General features: G+C 44.4%; 1 protein-coding gene across 1 annotated transcript in view; it reads right to left on the bottom strand.

Moving 5' to 3' along the window:
* The window catches only part of CDC16 (cell division cycle 16), a 135,681-nt gene extending 118,288 nt beyond the window's left edge, over window positions 1-17,393 (bottom strand). Inside the window, exons 1-3 of the mRNA XM_078657874.1 lie at window positions 17,238-17,393; window positions 5,261-5,315; window positions 4,230-4,327 (exon numbers count right to left, since the gene is read on the bottom strand). Coding sequence (XP_078514000.1) covers window positions 4,230-4,327; window positions 5,261-5,315; window positions 17,238-17,285 — 201 coding nt within the window. The 5' untranslated portion in view covers window positions 17,286-17,393. The remainder of the gene's footprint in view (window positions 1-4,229; window positions 4,328-5,260; window positions 5,316-17,237) is intronic.
* Between the last annotated feature and the right edge of the window lie 709 nt (window positions 17,394-18,102).

The raw sequence follows: 18,102 nt of genomic DNA, 5'->3' as shown, positions 1-18,102 counted from the left end.
CCTGTGATATCAACAAATTGACTGGATCACGGGCTCAAGGTAGACAACGGTACTGGTAGAAGTAATTGGGAATAACGCTGAGGATTTTTTATTTAGTCCTTAAACTAACCATCATAGGAAGTAGAACACATGAATAAGGGATTATAAAGGTCTTTGCATAAACATGTTGTGGTTTTTACTGTGCGAAACGTATTTGAATCGTTTCTTTCTGTTTTTGGTTTCATAGTCACATGAGTGACTAATACACACCTCTACATTCATAGATTGTGTTAAATGTCTCTCTAGTACTACTAACTGGTGAAGGGTGTTAAGCAGTCTCACAACTTACTGCAGTCAATAGGCAGTCAATTTATGTTATCTATGTATCTCTTCAAGGGTCGCAGGCTCAAAGTTCAAGGCACTCATGTGACCGGGCAGTCCACGAAATGAGGATGAAATCAGGCCCCAAGTGACCCGCAGGCAGTATACACGCCCCCTCCCCCCCACCCCGATCGCTTGGAGAGGGTGGGAGGAAGAGAGTTAAAGGTAGTTGACTTGTCAGTGGTTAGCGGAATGAGTGACAGATACCAATCCTCGGTCTTCAGAATGTCAGGGTGGGTGCAGTGAAGCCTTATATTTGAAGTATCTGTAACCCCTTCAACTGTAGATATTTCAATCGTTGAGGTCAGCTGTTTTGGATTTCTGTCTCCGCCACTGGTTATGTAAAGTGGGTTGTAAGACAGAACTACGCAGAGAAATACTCTGCATGCCTTTACCACGCATTTTTAACCCCACATTTTTGTAGAACGCATATGCTTTTACAACAAATGCCTTTACCACGCACTGTTAAAAAAACAATGTATTTGTTTGTGGTGGGAGACCCCCCCCCCCACACCCCGAACCTGCCTTAAATGCAAGGTTAAGGCATACGTTGTAAAAACATATGCGTTCTGAAAAAACATGCGTCGTTAAAAATGCGTGGCAGAAGTACAACTTGGTAAAAACCTTGTTGTAAAGGCTGTTTCCCATAAAGGGTTGTTTGTACGGAAAAGAAAAAAAATACAATCATCCTTGTTTAAAACAATATCTATGGAGTCTTGAGGGCACTGGGCCAGGAAATAAACAAGCATTGGAAATGCAATAGGTCTCGCAGCATTAGAGTTAGTGCATTTAGAATTGTTTATGGGTTTTTTGTTGTAAATCTTTTGCATTTTTATTTTTTGTAGCCAATGCTAAAGAATTACAAATCAAAAAAGCAATAAACATTTGTAAAAGCTTTAACTAAAAATCACTAGTAGATACAAATGCTGTAAATTGTACATAACTTGGCATGTAGACTTTTCTTTGAACTTTCACGTGTTTGTTCACACATACATGCCGGTACAGTAGCATGCATGCAGTTCTCCAATACATTATATGATATTGAATATCATATGTCTGTGACGGCAATATATTATTCTTATGGACGTAATGTGTATTTACACGTGTTTACATTTTGTGTGTGTGTGTATACATGTATAAATACACACGCAATCACAAAAACCCGCAAACAATTATTTGATGTCAGCAGTCATTCGTGCAGTCTTGTCATGCGAGATCAAATCAGGCGCTATGCTGATGAAAACGCTTGCATATGGTGGGTGGATTAAGGGCCAGAGACTCCTTTTTGTCATGGAAATGTTTTTGGTTACTTGGCGTTGCGTGGGTGAGTGGCGTTGCGTGGGTGAGTGGCGTTGCGTGGGTGAGTGGCGTTGCGTGGGTGAGTGGCGTTGCGTGGGTGAGTGGCGTTGCGTGGGTGAGTGGCGTTGCGTGGATGAGTGGCGTTGCGTGGATGAGTGGCGTTGCGTGGATGAGTGGCGTTGCGTGGATGAGTGGCGTTGCGTGGATGAGTGGCGTTGCGTGGATGAGTGGCGTTGCGTGGATGAGTGGCGTTGCGTGGATGAGTGGCGTTGCGTGGGTGAGTGGCGTTGCGTGGGTGAGTGGCGTTGCGTGGGTGAGTGGCGTTGCGTGGGTGAGTGGCGTTGCGTGGGTGAGTGGCGTTGCGTGGGTGAGTGGCGTTGCGTGGGTGAGTGGCGTTGCGTGGATGAGTGGCGTTGCGTGAATGAGTGGCGTTGTGTGGCGTGGTGTAATGTAGGAAGGGAGAGGAAATCTTGATGAGAAGCTCGATTTAAACCGTTCAGTATACAGCAGAGGCGCTTTCAGTGACAAACACCACAGTGAATAATGATCACCCGAGGTAGACTTCACTGATCAAGACTTGTGGGAATTAGACATACAGTTTGAAGATTATTTCACAATACTCATTGATCACGTGAAAACCACAGCGTGACTTCCATATAGACGGAGATCAGCAGTCAAGATCATGCACGCTATGAACTGGTTTTGGATAAACGCTTGGTGGGAAATGCTGCTGCGTCCCAGCCAGTTCACAAGTGTGTCGTAATGGTTTCATGACATGCCCGCAATGTTTATGCGCAATGGTGCCCTTTGAAATAAATGGCGACAGATAGGGTAATGAGAGCGGGGTATCGAAGTTGCCAGCCCGCTTTTCGTAAGATAAGGAACTGCGGGGCCTGCCGCTTTTTATCCCCGCTCCCAGTCCAGACTGGTGGAACAGTAAAAGAGGCGCCTGGGCATAACAAGCCTTTCACCGTAACACGGCGGGCAGGGGAGGGGGCGGAGAGGGGAGAGGTGCGACACGACAGGCAGGCAGGCAGGGGAGGAGAGTAGGAGGAGGAGGGGGGAGGAGAGTAGGGGAGGCACGGCCTAGCGGCCGATGCAGAGTCAACATGCCATCTTTTAAACGCTGCCTCAAGATGCGTTGATGCAATGTGAAGCATGCTGGTTCCATTAATGTAGGAAGGGAGAGGAAATCTTGCTGAGAAGCTCGATTTAAACCGTTCAGTATACAGCAGAGGCGCTTTCAGTGACAAACACCACAGTGAATAATGATCACCCGAGGTAGACTTCACTGATCAAGACTTGTGGGAATTAGACATACAGTTTGAAGATTATTTCACAATACTCATTGATCACGTGAAAACCACAGCGTGACTTCCATATAGACGGAGATCAGCAGTCAAGATCATGCACGCTATGAACTGGTTTTGGATAAACGCTTGGTGGGAAATGCTGCTGCGTCCCAGCCAGTTCACAAGTGTGTCGTAATGGTTTCATGACATGCCCGCAATGTTTATGCGCAATGGTGCCCTTTGAAATAAATGGCGACAGATAGGGTAATGAGAGCGGGGTATCGAAGTTGCCAGCCCGCTTTTCGTAAGATAAGGAACTGCGGGGCCTGCCGCTTTTTATCCCCGCTCCCAGTCCAGACTGGTGGAACAGTAAAAGAGGCGCCTGGGCATAACAAGCCTTTCACCGTAACACGGCGGGCAGGGGAGGGGGCGGAGAGGGGAGAGGTGCGACACGACAGGCAGGCAGGCAGGGGAGGAGAGTAGGAGGAGGAGGGGGGAGGAGAGTAGGGGAGGCACGGCCTAGCGGCCGTGCAATCAAGTAGTGAGGGGGCGGAGTTGTGGGAAGGCTGAGAGAGAGAGTAGGCGGCTGGGGGCATGTGCACGCGCATTTAAGCTCAATGCGCATGCGCATTGAGCTTAAATTTCTCGTGCACTGCAAGGAATCGCCACGATTCCTTGCAGTGTGGATAAAGAGCGGATAAGTGCCTATACTCTCGCCTTGCTCGATGCGCATGCGCATCGACAGGCGAGACCTAAAAATGTGATTGCAGAAGGAGAAACTTGTTGTATGGAAGATCTATACGAGAAATTCAAAAGGAGAGGTATGGGGCATTTAAGAGCAATTTATCAACTACAATTTTAGCTATCTTTGTTTGCACTACTAACTTATGAGTAACAAACATCATTTTATGGTGTGCAAACACAGGCTAACTAACATGTAATGAGTAAGCTTCTTGCTTCATTTCAAGTGCCACAGGGCAACGGATATCTCTTTTTGCTTAGCACCCATTAATATATATGTATGCAAGGCTGAAATTTCCCGTTTAAAAAAAAAAGTTTAGTACAGTCTTCTCGACGTTATTGCGTAGACATCAAAAATACAGAGGATAACTTCAGAGAGCTCTCTTTCTAAAGCCAAATGACCGTGGTTGGATGGCCATGCAAAAATCCAATAAAATGTGCATGTGTTGAATTAGTACTGCAATGCTCTTACAAACGGACACAATAATGTTGTATTCTTATGTGATGAAGACAAAAAATGAGGGGGAAACAACTTACTTTATCTAGTTTTCGTGACCGGATGGCATGTGCTGCTCTGTGATACTGAGCAGTCAGGTAGAGACACTGAGCCAGCCAATACACATCTCGGGGATCCTCTGAAGAAATAAAAAATATTGTTCAATGTCCAATTTACACTTTTCTCTCAAACAAAATACAACCAAAAACCTAAACTCCTAAATCAATCTGAAGCCTTAAATTTTTTTCTATGAATGTAATGCCATCACAAGCATATGGGTTAACTGCTTACCCAGGGACTATCTCCCAGTGGTTAAGCCTAGCTCAATGTGTAACATGTCACTCAGTTTTCAGCCTCCTGCAGACTAGCTCCCCTAGCCAATTCAGACTGGAGTTGAATTTGGTAAGATAATCACAGCAATCATATCAAGAGAAGGAATACTTTTTAACAGCATGTGTTCTTAAGCGATTGGCCAAATTAGGTTTCCTCAGGAATTAAATCTGGAAAGAGGTAGAAAATGAATCTAAAATGTGTTTTTCTTCTGAAGCATACCTGTGGGATACTCTGAGGGCTTTGAGCCTTGCTACTCTGTGAGGCCCGTCTGAGCCCCAGGATCTTTTAAGTTGGCTCTCAAACCACTAACTGTTTTGGGACATTAACCGTTTTTACATTTGTAAGGGTTTACCGAAGCTCCAGAGCTTATTTTGTACGATACATTTTTTTTAAATAAGGAACTGTCATACACATATTTTTAAGAAATGGTTTTATTTGGGTATTTGCTGTAAAAGACTAAGTAGTCAACAATAAAAATATTCATTCATTCTTGAATTCGTAATGGCGGTTTTCAATACAAAAGTGCCCGAAACTAAAACTGTACCAGTGATTACACTTAGATCAAAATGTTAAAGTAATTATATTTAACAAACAAACAAATTAATGGCCTAATAAGAAACGCTGCTACAAAAGAAAACAGAGGAAAGGATTTACAAATATACTGCAAAAGAAACTAAAAAAGATTTTTTTTAAGCATGTGGCTAAAATACATTAAAAACAAAGGGAACACCTTGCTTACCATGTGATAGTGATGAGACTTTGTCTGCCCAGAATAGAGCACTCTGGTACTGTTGCTGAACACAAAAATGAAACAGAGTTTAATCAATACAAAGGCATGGTTCAGGTATTTGTTTTGGTGTCACAAACGTGATGTCACTAACACTTACCTGGATTTAAAATCGTAACCCACTGTGTGACCCGTCTACCCCTTCCCATGCTTATGCAGAATGCTGCTCCTGTGTCTCCCCATATCCACTTCACCTGCATTACACATTTGACAATCGACATTCACCAATCAATAACCATACCCTGTCAACCTCAGTAACAGCAAATTAAAGTCACTAAAGACACCTTTCTTTTTCTGTGGCAGCTAGCGCGAGGACGGAGTGACTATTAGAGCCCATCTGCACCAGCCTACCTCTCGCGGTACCCGCTTCGCGGGTCCCGCTTCGCTTTGGGTGGAATCTGTGCCTTTGACGTGGGACCGGCGTTTGGAGAAGGAGACTGTCAGGCGGGGCTGCGAGTGAAGAGCAGGCGCAGGAGCGGGACTACAGCTCCCAGGAGCGCCTGCCTGCCCAAATTGTGACCACCTGGGCCGCTCTCCCTGTCTGCTCCTCCCCCTCCCTTGGATCTTAAAACTCCTGTGCCCTGGATTCGCATTGGGACGCCTTTCTTTTTCTGTGGCAGCTAGCGCGAGGACGGAGTGACTATTAGAGCCCATCTGCACCAGCCTACCTCTCGCGGTACCCGCTTCGCGGGTCCCGCTTCGCTTTGGGTGGAATCTGTGCCTTTGACGTGGGACCGGCGTTTGGAGAAGGAGACTGTCAGGCGGGGCTGCGAGTGAAGAGCAGGCGCAGGAGCGGGACTACAGCTCCCAGGAGCGCCTGCCTGCCCAAATTGTGACCACCTGGGCCGCTCTCCCTGTCTGCTCCTCCCCCTCCCTTGGATCTTAAAACTCCTGTGCCCTGGATTCGCATTGGGACGCCTTTCTTTTTCTGTGGCAGCTAGCGCGAGGACGGAGTGACTATTAGAGCCCATCTGCACCAGCCTACCTCTCGCGGTACCCGCTTCGCGGGTCCCGCTTCGCTTTGGGTGGAATCTGTGCCTTTGACGTGGGACCGGCGTTTGGAGAAGGAGACTGTCAGGCGGGGCTGCGAGTGAAGAGCAGGCGCAGGAGCGGGACTACAGCTCCCAGGAGCGCCTGCCTGCCCAAATTGTGACCACCTGGGCCGCTCTCCCTGTCTGCTCCTCCCCCTCCCTTGGATCTTAAAACTCCTGTGCCCTGGATTCGCATTGGGACGCCTTTCTTTTTCTGTGGCAGCTAGCGCGAGGACGGAGTGACTATTAGAGCCCATCTGCACCAGCCTACCTCTCGCGGTACCCGCTTCGCGGGTCCCGCTTCGCTTTGGGTGGAATCTGTGCCTTTGACGTGGGACCGGCGTTTGGAGAAGGAGACTGTCAGGCGGGGCTGCGAGTGAAGAGCAGGCGCAGGAGCGGGACTACAGCTCCCAGGAGCGCCTGCCTGCCCAAATTGTGACCACCTGGGCCGCTCTCCCTGTCTGCTCCTCCCCCTCCCTTGGATCTTAAAACTCCTGTGCCCTGGATTCGCATTGGGACGCCTTTCTTTTTCTGTGGCAGCTAGCGCGAGGACGGAGTGACTATTAGAGCCCATCTGCACCAGCCTACCTCTCGCGGTACCCGCTTCGCGGGTCCCGCTTCGCTTTGGGTGGAATCTGTGCCTTTGACGTGGGACCGGCGTTTGGAGAAGGAGACTGTCAGGCGGGGCTGCGAGTGAAGAGCAGGCGCAGGAGCGGGACTACAGCTCCCAGGAGCGCCTGCCTGCCCAAATTGTGACCACCTGGGCCGCTCTCCCTGTCTGCTACTCCCCCTCCCATTACATTGTACATAAATTGACACTGCCATCACCGCTGCGCGGTAGCGCGCGGTAGCGCCGGGAGAAGCCCGGGACAAGGGCGGGACCGTCTGTGGCCGTCCGGGGCCGAAGGAGGCCGGGCTGGGCCCCCCTTTTTCCATTTTCAGGCTTGTGTTCTATTATTTTCATCATTACTATTCAGTTGATATTTGTCTTCCAGGTTTAGTTAGTTACTGGAGGTTATAAGGGTGTTAACAATTATGGCAAATACCCTAAATACCTCTACCTTACTGACTTCTGTGGGGGATGCTGAATCTGTGGTGATGGGGCCCCTAGATTCGTATTTTAAGCGTCTGCCCCAAGATATTGATAGGGAAATTGTCTTGGCGGAAAGACGCGCTGGTCGAAGGTTATCGATCGAACTGATGAAAAACCCCCTAGAAAAACACTTAGGACAAAGTTACCCTGCATTAGTCACCCCGTTATCATCTACAGTATTACCATCGACACAAGAAACACTGTACGATATATCTGTTTGTAATGAGCTGTTGGGTGCCTCTCCTACAGATACAGTGGTTACTGCCCCTTCTTCAGAGCATTTAAAGGGCCCTAACATTTCGTGTATGGGACACAATGTGACACCAAAAGCAATTGTTCAAGTACACGCTGTTAAGCCCAAAGCATGTACAAAGAGGAAGAGGGTTACTACTCTAAAAAAATCCATAGTCCCTAACCCAGTAAGGAAGGTTAGGAAACTGGCAATTAAAACTCCCTTAACCGATGTTCGAGCTGAACAACTGAGTGGGGTAATAAGTGGGGTAATAAGGGGGGAGGAATCGGCTATTGTAATAGATTTAGAAAATCCTAAGACTCCAGCATTAGCTACAATAGAAATAACCCCCCCTACTATAGCATCCCCAGGGCAAATGAGGAGTTATCCGGATCAGTTATTGGACCTGGAAAAACTTATACGTTCCCTCTTAAGTCCGCTTGAGACCAAACTGGAGAAGTTAGCAAAACAACTTGATCACCTGGAACAAACCAGTTTGGATAACTTTTTCTCAGTAAAATCTTTAATTAAGGCTCAGAATAAATCGGTTGAGAATGGGCACCATAATAATCCAGTTGAGCAAAGCTTGGGTGCCATAGTGGCCGAGTTGTCTTCCACTAAAGTAAGTGGGGTTTCTACCCAGCAGAAACAGGGTTTGAATAATAATAATAAAAAAAATCCCCCAGCACTCCGACCACTGGTTAAGAATAGTGGCCCTGAGTGTTCAAATACCAACTGTACTAGCACAATGGTAAATAGTATTAAGGATAGTACGATAAACTGTGCCCCTGTGGTTCAGAAAAAGAGCGCCCCTTTACCTCCTGCTATGGTTTGCGCCCAGGGGACATTGATAGATATAGATAAATACCCCGTTACAATTGCTGATGGTTTAAAAGGGCCGCCTGCCCCCCAAGTAGAAAATAAGGGTGGAAATGTAGGAAATGGTAATCAAAAAATCGGTGGAAATATCGCTAGTATGGCTATGGGAAATAGTGCTCCTGTGAGTGTTGTTGTGCCAGAGCACTGCCCACCAAAAACTTACGCTAATAGACTTCCAACCCGGACTCCCCCAGTTCAACTTACCCCCGATTCTTATCCATACGTGGCCATTCTTACCAATGTTCCTCCTCTACCAAATGGCCAAAGGGAGACCTACGATATGTTAAAAAATAAAGCCATGCACTGGCTGCGGGTAAATAGACCCCTGCCAGGAGACGTGGATGGATTGATCATTGGGGTTAGAAGGGTCAATTGGATTGGGAACACTTTTAAAAAGCAGGGGGGTGAGTGTATTATAATTAATTTTCAAGATCCAAGGGTAGTAGGGATAATTACAAAACCTGGATGGAATATTAGCTTCGGTGGGATTGGCGTGGTGGATCTGACCTTTTTTTACCCAAGAACTCAGTCATACCACCAAGGGGGGATTGAGCCACTGAGATCTACTTTGCCTCCACGGCTGGAGGTTAGCTCTTTCCCTGCTCCATTTTTGTGTCCACATGATGGTTATAATCAGGTTTATGATCCTAATGGTGGCGCAGGGTATTTGAGACGGGGATATCCACAAAATTTACCAACGCACTATAACTCAGGCCCTATTATGGATTTGGTTAACCGTTTTAATCCTTTATGTGATCTGAACACTAACGGTTGACTACCCATTCTCCCAACGGCACCTACAATAGTTACACCAGAGACGGTAAACTCTTCACCATGTTCATTTATGACCTGGAACGTTGCAGGAATAAGAACTAAAAGGTCGGACCCTACCTGGATAAAATATATTTCAAAACACAAGGTGATAGGTCTGCAAGAAACATGGGACACTTCACCTTCTTTTTCCTTAGATGGTTTCCTAAGTTTCACAGCACCCGCTAGCAGTAGTAATGCGGGGAGAGCAAAAGGAGGGCTTATCACACTTTTTTCTCTAGATTTAGCAGGATCTTTTAATTTACTAAATTCAGGTTCCCCAAACATTTTAGCGATAGAATGGTTAGTCTCACCTAGTTGCATTATATTAGTAATTAATTTTTACAATGCCTGGGGTGGACTAAATGAATTGGAACATGTCCATTGCTTGGAGAACCTCGTAAATAAATACAGTCAAAATTCAAATACTCCATTCGAAATTTTCTTAATGGGCGATTTTAATAGCCACAAATGTGATTTGTTTTGTCACTCAATAGACGCAGATACCCCGGCTGGAGCCTGCATCCCCCACTTCGAACACACTAAAATGGGGGAGTCTCTTGATTTATTGTGTGCTAATTTTAATTTATATGAACCATACAAAACTGTTTCAAATGAGAAGGTCCCCACTTTTAAAGGAACAACTAAGGGGACGATCATTGATTACATATTTATGTCCATAGGCGTAATCTTTAAGACGAGTGAATATAAGGCTACTGTCTCACCCCATAGTGATCATAACCCTCTGTCATCTGTAGTTCACTGGAGTGACTTATGGCGCAGACAGGTGGATCAGCCCCGGGTCTGTGCCTTGGCGGTGCCCAGTGACCAGGGCAGACGGCTTAGATGGGGCAGGGCTATGGAGGAACGGTTTATGGAAACCCTACTCCCCAAAATTGAGCAGCCAATAGAAACTTGTCTTGATCAGACTGCCTCGAATCTTCAGGTTATTACAGCTTTTAACAGTATTTGTGCACAAACCGTCAAGGATCTTCTAAAACCTAAATCAAAGTACCCTACAATGCCCCACAAATGGTTTGATAATAAATGCTCAAGGTCATACAGAGAATTGAAATTGGCTCTTAAGGCTAAAGAAAGGGATAAAGAGCTAATCTCTCACCTGAGACGGGCTTATAAAGCCAACGTGAGGGCAAGGAAAGATGAGATTAAGAATAATGCTTGGAATGATTTACTCAATGTAGATGTTTTAAAAGATAGTAAACATTTCTGGGAAATTATTAATCACCCCTTTTTTATAGGGGAGAACAATCTGAACACAGACTGTGTAATTCCCGATGAGAGATGGGTACAGCATTTTAGTAATATTTATGGGGGTGAACCTTCAACTTGCCCAACTGCTACTGAAACTGCCTATGGTGCAATCATAGTGGCATTTACGGAAGAGCGTGTCCTAAAGGCCATTATGGACACTACAAAAAATAAGGCCCCTGGCCCTGACGGTGTCCCGGCAGACTTTTTTAAATTCTGCCCAGTAATCTGGAGTAAAGTTCTGTCCAGAGTGTTTAGAGCAGCAGCCGAAGGATTCCTACCACAAACATGGGCAACATCCATAATAGTTCCCATTTTTAAAAAGGGAAATCGGGAGGACCCTGGGTGTTATCGCCCAATTTCCCTTATTGACTCTACTTTTAAAATCTTAGGTAGAGTCCTATTGGTTCAACTAAGGGAAAATTTAGATTTGAATGGGGGACTCTCGAATATTCAATACGGCTTTCGTGAGAACAGAGGGACACTGGAACAATGCTCCAATCTCCATCTTCTAGTCTCCAGGTATACGGTGGCCGGGGAGGGGTCAGTTTACTTGGCATTTATGGACCTTTCCTCGGCCTTCGACCTGGTGAATAGGAGTAAGCTATGGACTATTCTTTTGGAGCTAGGCATAGAGGAGTCCTTGGTGGCATTTATGGCAAGGTTACACCAAGATCTTGAGGCAAAAATAAGAGTCACCAGGGATGGAAGGTGCACGGAAAGTTTTAAATCTGAAAAAGGGGTGCGCCAAGGTTGTATCTTGGCCCCCCTTCTTTTTACTATTTATATAAATGGCCTGGGAAAACACTTAGAAACAGGATTGGCGGATGTTCCCCGTATAGGAGGAGTGCAGATCCCAGCCCTCCTATACGCGGACGATGCCGTCCTGATAGCCCGCACAGGGATTAGCTTACAGATCCTTCTGGACCGTTTTGGTTCTTTCATGGAAAATTTAGATTTGAAAATTAATGTCTCCAAGTCCCATACTATGATTATTGGTCGCAAAGTGAATATGTGCCAGAAAAAATCTTTTATTTGCAAAGGGGAGATTCTTTCTAGGGTTCCAGTCTTTCCTTATCTGGGAGTCCTTTTTGACCAAAGAGGGTCTTGGGCCCCCCAGATTAAAGCAAAAAGTCTTAGTCTAGCACGATCCTCATCAGCCGTGTTGGCTTTTGCAAAAAGATTGGGAGCCAAACCAATGGAGGCGCTTATCAAAATATATAACAGTAAGTGCGTCCCAATTGCTATGTATGGATCCGCTATTTGGGGCTATGTAGAGACGGCAAAGTTACAGAGGATAGAAAATGGTTTCATTAGGAAAATTTTATTTGTCCCTGATTCCACACCCACTTTCTCTATTCATGAGGAATTAGGTTTACCATATATCGCTGACAAATTAAAATTAGCCCCCCTCCTTTTTTGGGCCAAAACATGGCTGAACCCCGAGCTAACGTTAAACCACGCCATCCTTAAGGACGTTATTGCAAGGGATAACGCCATGAGAATCCCCTGGCTAAAATATATTAAATCTACATTATTTATGCTGGGGAGGCCAGAACTTTTTAATGACCCAACTAGCATCAGGAGGGAGGATGTCAGATTGATTAAGCAGATGTTTCTGGAGAGGGCTTGTATGGATAGAGAAGAATTGGAATTGAGGAAACCTATGGTGAGGGCACATATTGCCCTAACAATTTCGCCCACCATGGAACCCTATTTAAAAATTGTGACTAATCCTCTCCATAGGCTTCTCTTGACTAAATTTAGGATGAACTTAATCCAGTACTCTCTAGGAAACTTTCCGGTTTGGTCAAAACCTGATGATGGCCCACCATGTGGATGTGACCAATTTTCAGTCCAAGATACCCTCCATTTTTTATTCTTTTGTGACTTTTATTGTAGTGAAAGGAAAAAATATCTGTTCCCTGTGTTGAAAGCGGCGGGCTTTTCTCAAGTTAGGCCAGCCTTAATCTTTCTCCAAATGCTAGCGGATACTTACACTATGTTTAGTGTTGCTAGTTTTTTAACTGCTGCATTTAGATCGAGGAAAAAAAGACTACCTCGGACAGACCTTTTTTAAACTTAAAATTGTTCTTAAAAGAAAAACTTTTAATATTTGTAAATATATTTGTATTTGGGAGTAATAACCTGAGGATATGTAATCACTATGCAGAAATCTGTTTTGTAATCAGATCGTGTAATGTTATAATAGAATATTGTATTTGTGTTTGTTTTATGTCTTTTATGATTTTAACAAAAATCGAATAAAGAGTATTTTGACTGACTGACTGACACTAAAGACATCTAAAAGTACCCTCTATCCATATTCAAAATGCATTTATTACTTAGTCATATATTCATCACACACACACACTAGAAAACAAATAAAGAGGGACAAATCTGTTAATGTTTTCCAACCAAATTCACACCTCATTATGACTCTTAAGTAAGGCAGTCTCTACAAAAAAAGGAATATTGCCTATAACCCAGGTATACCTAGTAGAATACGCCTTTTCTAAACCTCTCTTGCACAACAGAACAGAAAGCAAACATGTAAAGGTCCTCATCCTAGAAAGAGTATTCCCATCAGGCAAACATTCCACATCAGTAGACCAACTGGGAGACCACCCATAATGAAATCGCACAAGGACAATCGACAACAAGAAGGCAACGACCCCCATTCTCATCTTTTATTTAGGGTGTTACCATTCAATTCCTTCGTGGCTCTAGTTTTCCTCCTGACCACATGCATCTCACTACTTACAACTAAACAGCTTTGCTACCAAACCCTGATGTTGCTCTAATCACCCTATCCACCCTCGGCACCCTTGTCTACCTGTATCTCACCCTTCAGCTGTCTTCTTCCCTGAACGCACCTCACAGCCCAATCCTCCTGATCTGCCCTTCACACATTTCCTTGCTCCCTACTTCCCTCCTCCATTCTCCTTCTATCCACCTTCCTTACCCTCTTGTTCCTCCTCTAGTGTCTATACCAAGTATAGCCAAGATTTTGCACCGATCGGCCTCTCACTGAAAGACATTACCAAGAATGCATAATCATTCAGCCGGTCTTAAAACGGTCTTCCAGCTTTTCAGAGCATTAGGACAAGAATTGCAAAAGCCAGCAAAATTGACTATTTTAGACTGTCCCGGGAAGAGAAACTGTTTTTGATGCCAGTCCCATCAGTCTAAGCACCCTCCTGACCCTACAAGACTAGGATTCATAAACTCATTGATGAACAATTATGTAAGCCAGCAGATGCCTACTCTAAGTTTTGTATGAGAATTCTTTGAAACTTATCGATGGAGAGACGTTGATAGAAAGAAGAGGGTGTTTCAACATTGCAGTCTCAAAAAACAGACATTTTACCATGTTCAAAGTAAATTAGATCATCGTATAGATCGGATCCTCAGAGGTAATTAAGTAGTTTCTCTCAAGGCTTGGCAAAAACAGGGGGTGGGGCACTAATGTGTGGTAGCCAAAAAGAGACTGTTGCAGCAGAAGGTATAGTTTCCTTTCTTGAATGAGGTGGTTGTGAATAATCTTGGCACTTATAAGGGCCTATGTAAAAACAGTACTCCTGAATCACCCTCTAACATCTCCTCTACCATACGATTGATAGAAGGAAGCAACAATTGACTTCTTTAGGCTCACTCCCACATAACAGTATCCAACAGTTGCCTCCTTCTTTAGCTTGGTTAATGGAGACCTTTGTGAGTTCTCATTGGCTGAAGAGGCGTACGAGACCTCTTACAATAGAACTCTCCTGCTTTGGATTCCATACCGGTTTGTTTCACCTCTCACCCTTAAAGCTCTGTATCCTCTGCCTCCTTACAATCCGGTCTCCGATCTCCCATTCTCCTCCAATCCTGAATCATTCCATCCTCGCCAACAAGAATTATCATGACTATTGAATGAACATTCGGAGTTGCTATTTAAGCCAGGGGAATATTTAGTAGCGTCACTCCTTAGTGTGTGGCACTGTGTGCCATGATACACTAGTCTTAACCCTCATTCCAGGAACACGCAATCTTAAACTACGGAGGTGGGGATAAAGAGCAAACAGCAATGCAGCAGGGGTCACATGTAATCCCTGGTACTATAGTTCGATATTTTGTACACAGTTGAGAGCTAATTATAAATGCACATTATCATGGGTCCATTTTTACTGGGACTATAGGCAATGGAAAGTGCTGCGCTGTGCTGGGACGTTCTTTGCTGTGATTCTTGTCCTTTAAGAATGTAGGATACTGTTCTGCATCAAGGAGTGGGATAATTGGGTGTAGTAGTTTCCAATATAAGACAAGGAGCAGATGCATATCTGTCAGCCTGTTGGTTCACGAATGAGGGTAAAGTCTGATATTTAAAGTGTGATCCCATTAAAGTAAAAAGAGGTTAACAATTTTAGGAGGCTAATGCAGGTTTGCAAACAGGGTGAACCTATTAAATAAAGGCAGAGTAGTCAATTCATACAAACTGCAGGTTTCACACACGCTTACACCTTAAAAATGTACTTTTAACAGCAATTATATACCTGATTGCACAAGGTGAATGAGCTGGCTTGGAGCACTGCAGTTAAACTAAATCATATTGAAATGTATGAAGGGTTCCCTAAAGTAGTGATACAGACCGAGAGGAAGCAGTGGGACTGGGCGCCCACACAGTATACCAACTGTGTAAAACTATATGCGCAAATGTAAAGGTCATTTCAGTTGAAAATGTGTAGTCTGTTATGGCAGTGTGCTACCACAGCATGCAATCCACTCTATGCCCCAACACTCTACGCCACTTCACTCTACAGAAAAGTAAACACCAAGTTCTCTTTAAAGAGCCTGACATTTGAACACCATTGTTGAATGCACAGCAAACGTGACAAGAACAAAATGTAAATACCTACTCATGGAAGAATACAGTTAACAGAATAAGCTCTATTGGAGGGACAAAGACATGCTGAACTTATTAAAACAAATAAAGCCAGCATATAGAAAGCAAGCAAATGTGAGTTACAAACCCAATGAATAGTATGCAATGGGTGAAAGCCTTCCCAGGGCAGTTTTCAAACTGTCCCAAAGAAATATTTTAACAACCAGACCGCTGTGCCTTGCGTTAATCTGGCCCGTGGTGGATGTGCTGCTGGGCGCTGACGTGGGGCGGTGGAGGGGCAGGGTGGGGGGTAGTGAACTACGGCCGATTAGAGGTAAGTAACATATAAATAAAATGAATTGTGTTGCCCGCGTTGCATCGCATTTGGCGATGCAGCACGCGCAACGGAATTAGTCTTATTTATTTATATGTTTACTTACCTCTAATTGGCCTTAATCCGTAGTTTACTACCCCCCCCCCCACCCTGCCCCTTATAACGTCTGTGCCCAGCAGCACTCCCACCAAGAGCCGCTACTGCCGGCGACCAGGGGACAAGACAGGGGTACAAGCGGGTAGACGGAGTCAACCAACTATTTGTACAGGGTAGCATCGGTCCGACCAGCCTAGAAGCTGGGCCTCACTGAAATATCCTGAACTTGTCCCGGTGTGATTTTCAGACACGAGACAAGTTCAGCAGCACCTGCACGTTGTCCGATTTCCGTTCCCAGGAGGTACGTGCAGGCAGAGTGGAGGCATTTTTTTATTTTCACCTCCAGGTGGGCCAAAGATAAAGACCGAAGATGAGGTGCTATATTTTTGTTCCAATATGACCCTGGCTGGGCATGGTCTGGAGCCTCACTTAGATGCAAATGCAATGGAGGGGAAACAAAGGCACTTAACTTGTTATCACTTAAGTGTGGCATGCTTTTGATTTTGTTCAGTCCCTATATACAGGAGATATGCATGCACCGTAACAATGTCAGATGTGAAGGGTCTGTCCCAGTATTTACACAAATAATTCTAAAAACATTTTATTTTTTCTGTAGTGCTACTCAATTTAAGTTATTTTACCATTATAATTGTATCCAAAGATTTACTGGGCATGCATCTCTGCAACGGATACATTAAACCCATAACATATTTTAAAATGCAGACTTTGCAGCTAATTAAGCAGACCAGACATCCCTGTTTCTTTCCTAGTTACCAATTTATGTGTGGCTGAGTTTAAAAACAAAATAAATGTCTTAGTTGTGGCTCAGATTTTACATCAGGGTTGCGCCACTTTATTGGCACCACCCCGATGCAAAATCTCATTTGTTAAATTTCGAACTGCGCTTAAATGTACTCGATAGACCTGATAAAAATATGTGTGAGGTGTTAATGTGATGGCACTTCTTTTGATGTCACTGCATCCCACACGTGATGATGCGTTGTGAAGTCAGGCACCATGACGTCCCCTACTGCGTAACTTGCTTAGTCTCCCCACTTATATTTTGGGTGCTTGGGCTCTCCCCACGAGCACCAAGCATCCCCAGCTATTCCTAGTTGCATGTCTAATCCCAACCATGCACAATACTCATTGTAAGGTAGCAGTTTGCAGTGTTTTGGATATTGTGTTTTGTTTGGTATTGCAAGGTGGTGAGTATGGTCAAATCGAAGGCAATAATATTGACAGGAAGTATGTGAAGACAGCAATACCAATGCAGGAGCGGTCACTGCGTGTAACGCATGCACTGCTGTATTCTCTTCACCTGATCTATGTACATCCGAACGCGCCTTCTCAGCCTCTGCAAATCCATGCTGAGTTGCTCTGCTGTCAGTGTGGGAACGACAGAGAGGCGCAGCCGAATACAGTTACCGGTTTGCGACCCTGTGAAGGGGGCTCGAACACTGAAGCGGCTCTCATAAAACACCGGGAAGGAAAGAGAGCGGCTGTACCGCGGCCATCTTGAAATGGTGAGTGGGACTACTAACCGGAGGACCAATTTGCCTGCAAACTGCAGGGAAGACGCACATTTATAAATAATTATGGATTAGAAAAAGATAGCAAACTCTGATTTTATAACTACGAATCGTTTGTGTTTCTTTAAAGACATACCTTTTATTAATAAGACAAAATATATTATTTTCTTAATACTTACACCAACGCTCTAATATTTTAAATGGAGTTGCAGTAAATAATGTTCAATGTAATCAATAAAGTGGTCCACCCAGACGGCTGTCTAAAAACACCTTTGAGACAACAGACATACACGGATCATAGCTGCACTGAACTAAATGAAAGGCGGAAAACGAACTATTTACGTTTTCCTTCATTTATAAAATTTGAAAGCGGCCATGTTGACGTGCAAATCTTGCCTAGCATTTGAAATAAATCCAAATGAGTTTGTAGTTAAGTATGCAGTATTACTTATTTCAAATAGCCAAAATATAACTAATAGTATGAATTAAATTTTAAGCCCAGGGTAATTACGTATTTTCTTTTTGTAACCAACTTTTTTTACGTACTATTTATCATATTATAATGAAAAAATAATATACATAGCTTCTTCACTATGTAATGTCATGTCATGAATGAAGCGATTGTTGTCTAGATCGAGAATGTTAGGATGGCCG

The sequence above is a fragment of the Lissotriton helveticus genome, chromosome 8 (assembly GCF_964261635.1).
Source record: "Lissotriton helveticus chromosome 8, aLisHel1.1, whole genome shotgun sequence".
Taxonomy (NCBI): Eukaryota; Metazoa; Chordata; class Amphibia; order Caudata; family Salamandridae; genus Lissotriton; species Lissotriton helveticus.
The sequence above is the reverse complement of the archived record's forward strand: the minus strand, read 5'-3'. Positions and strand labels throughout refer to the sequence as shown.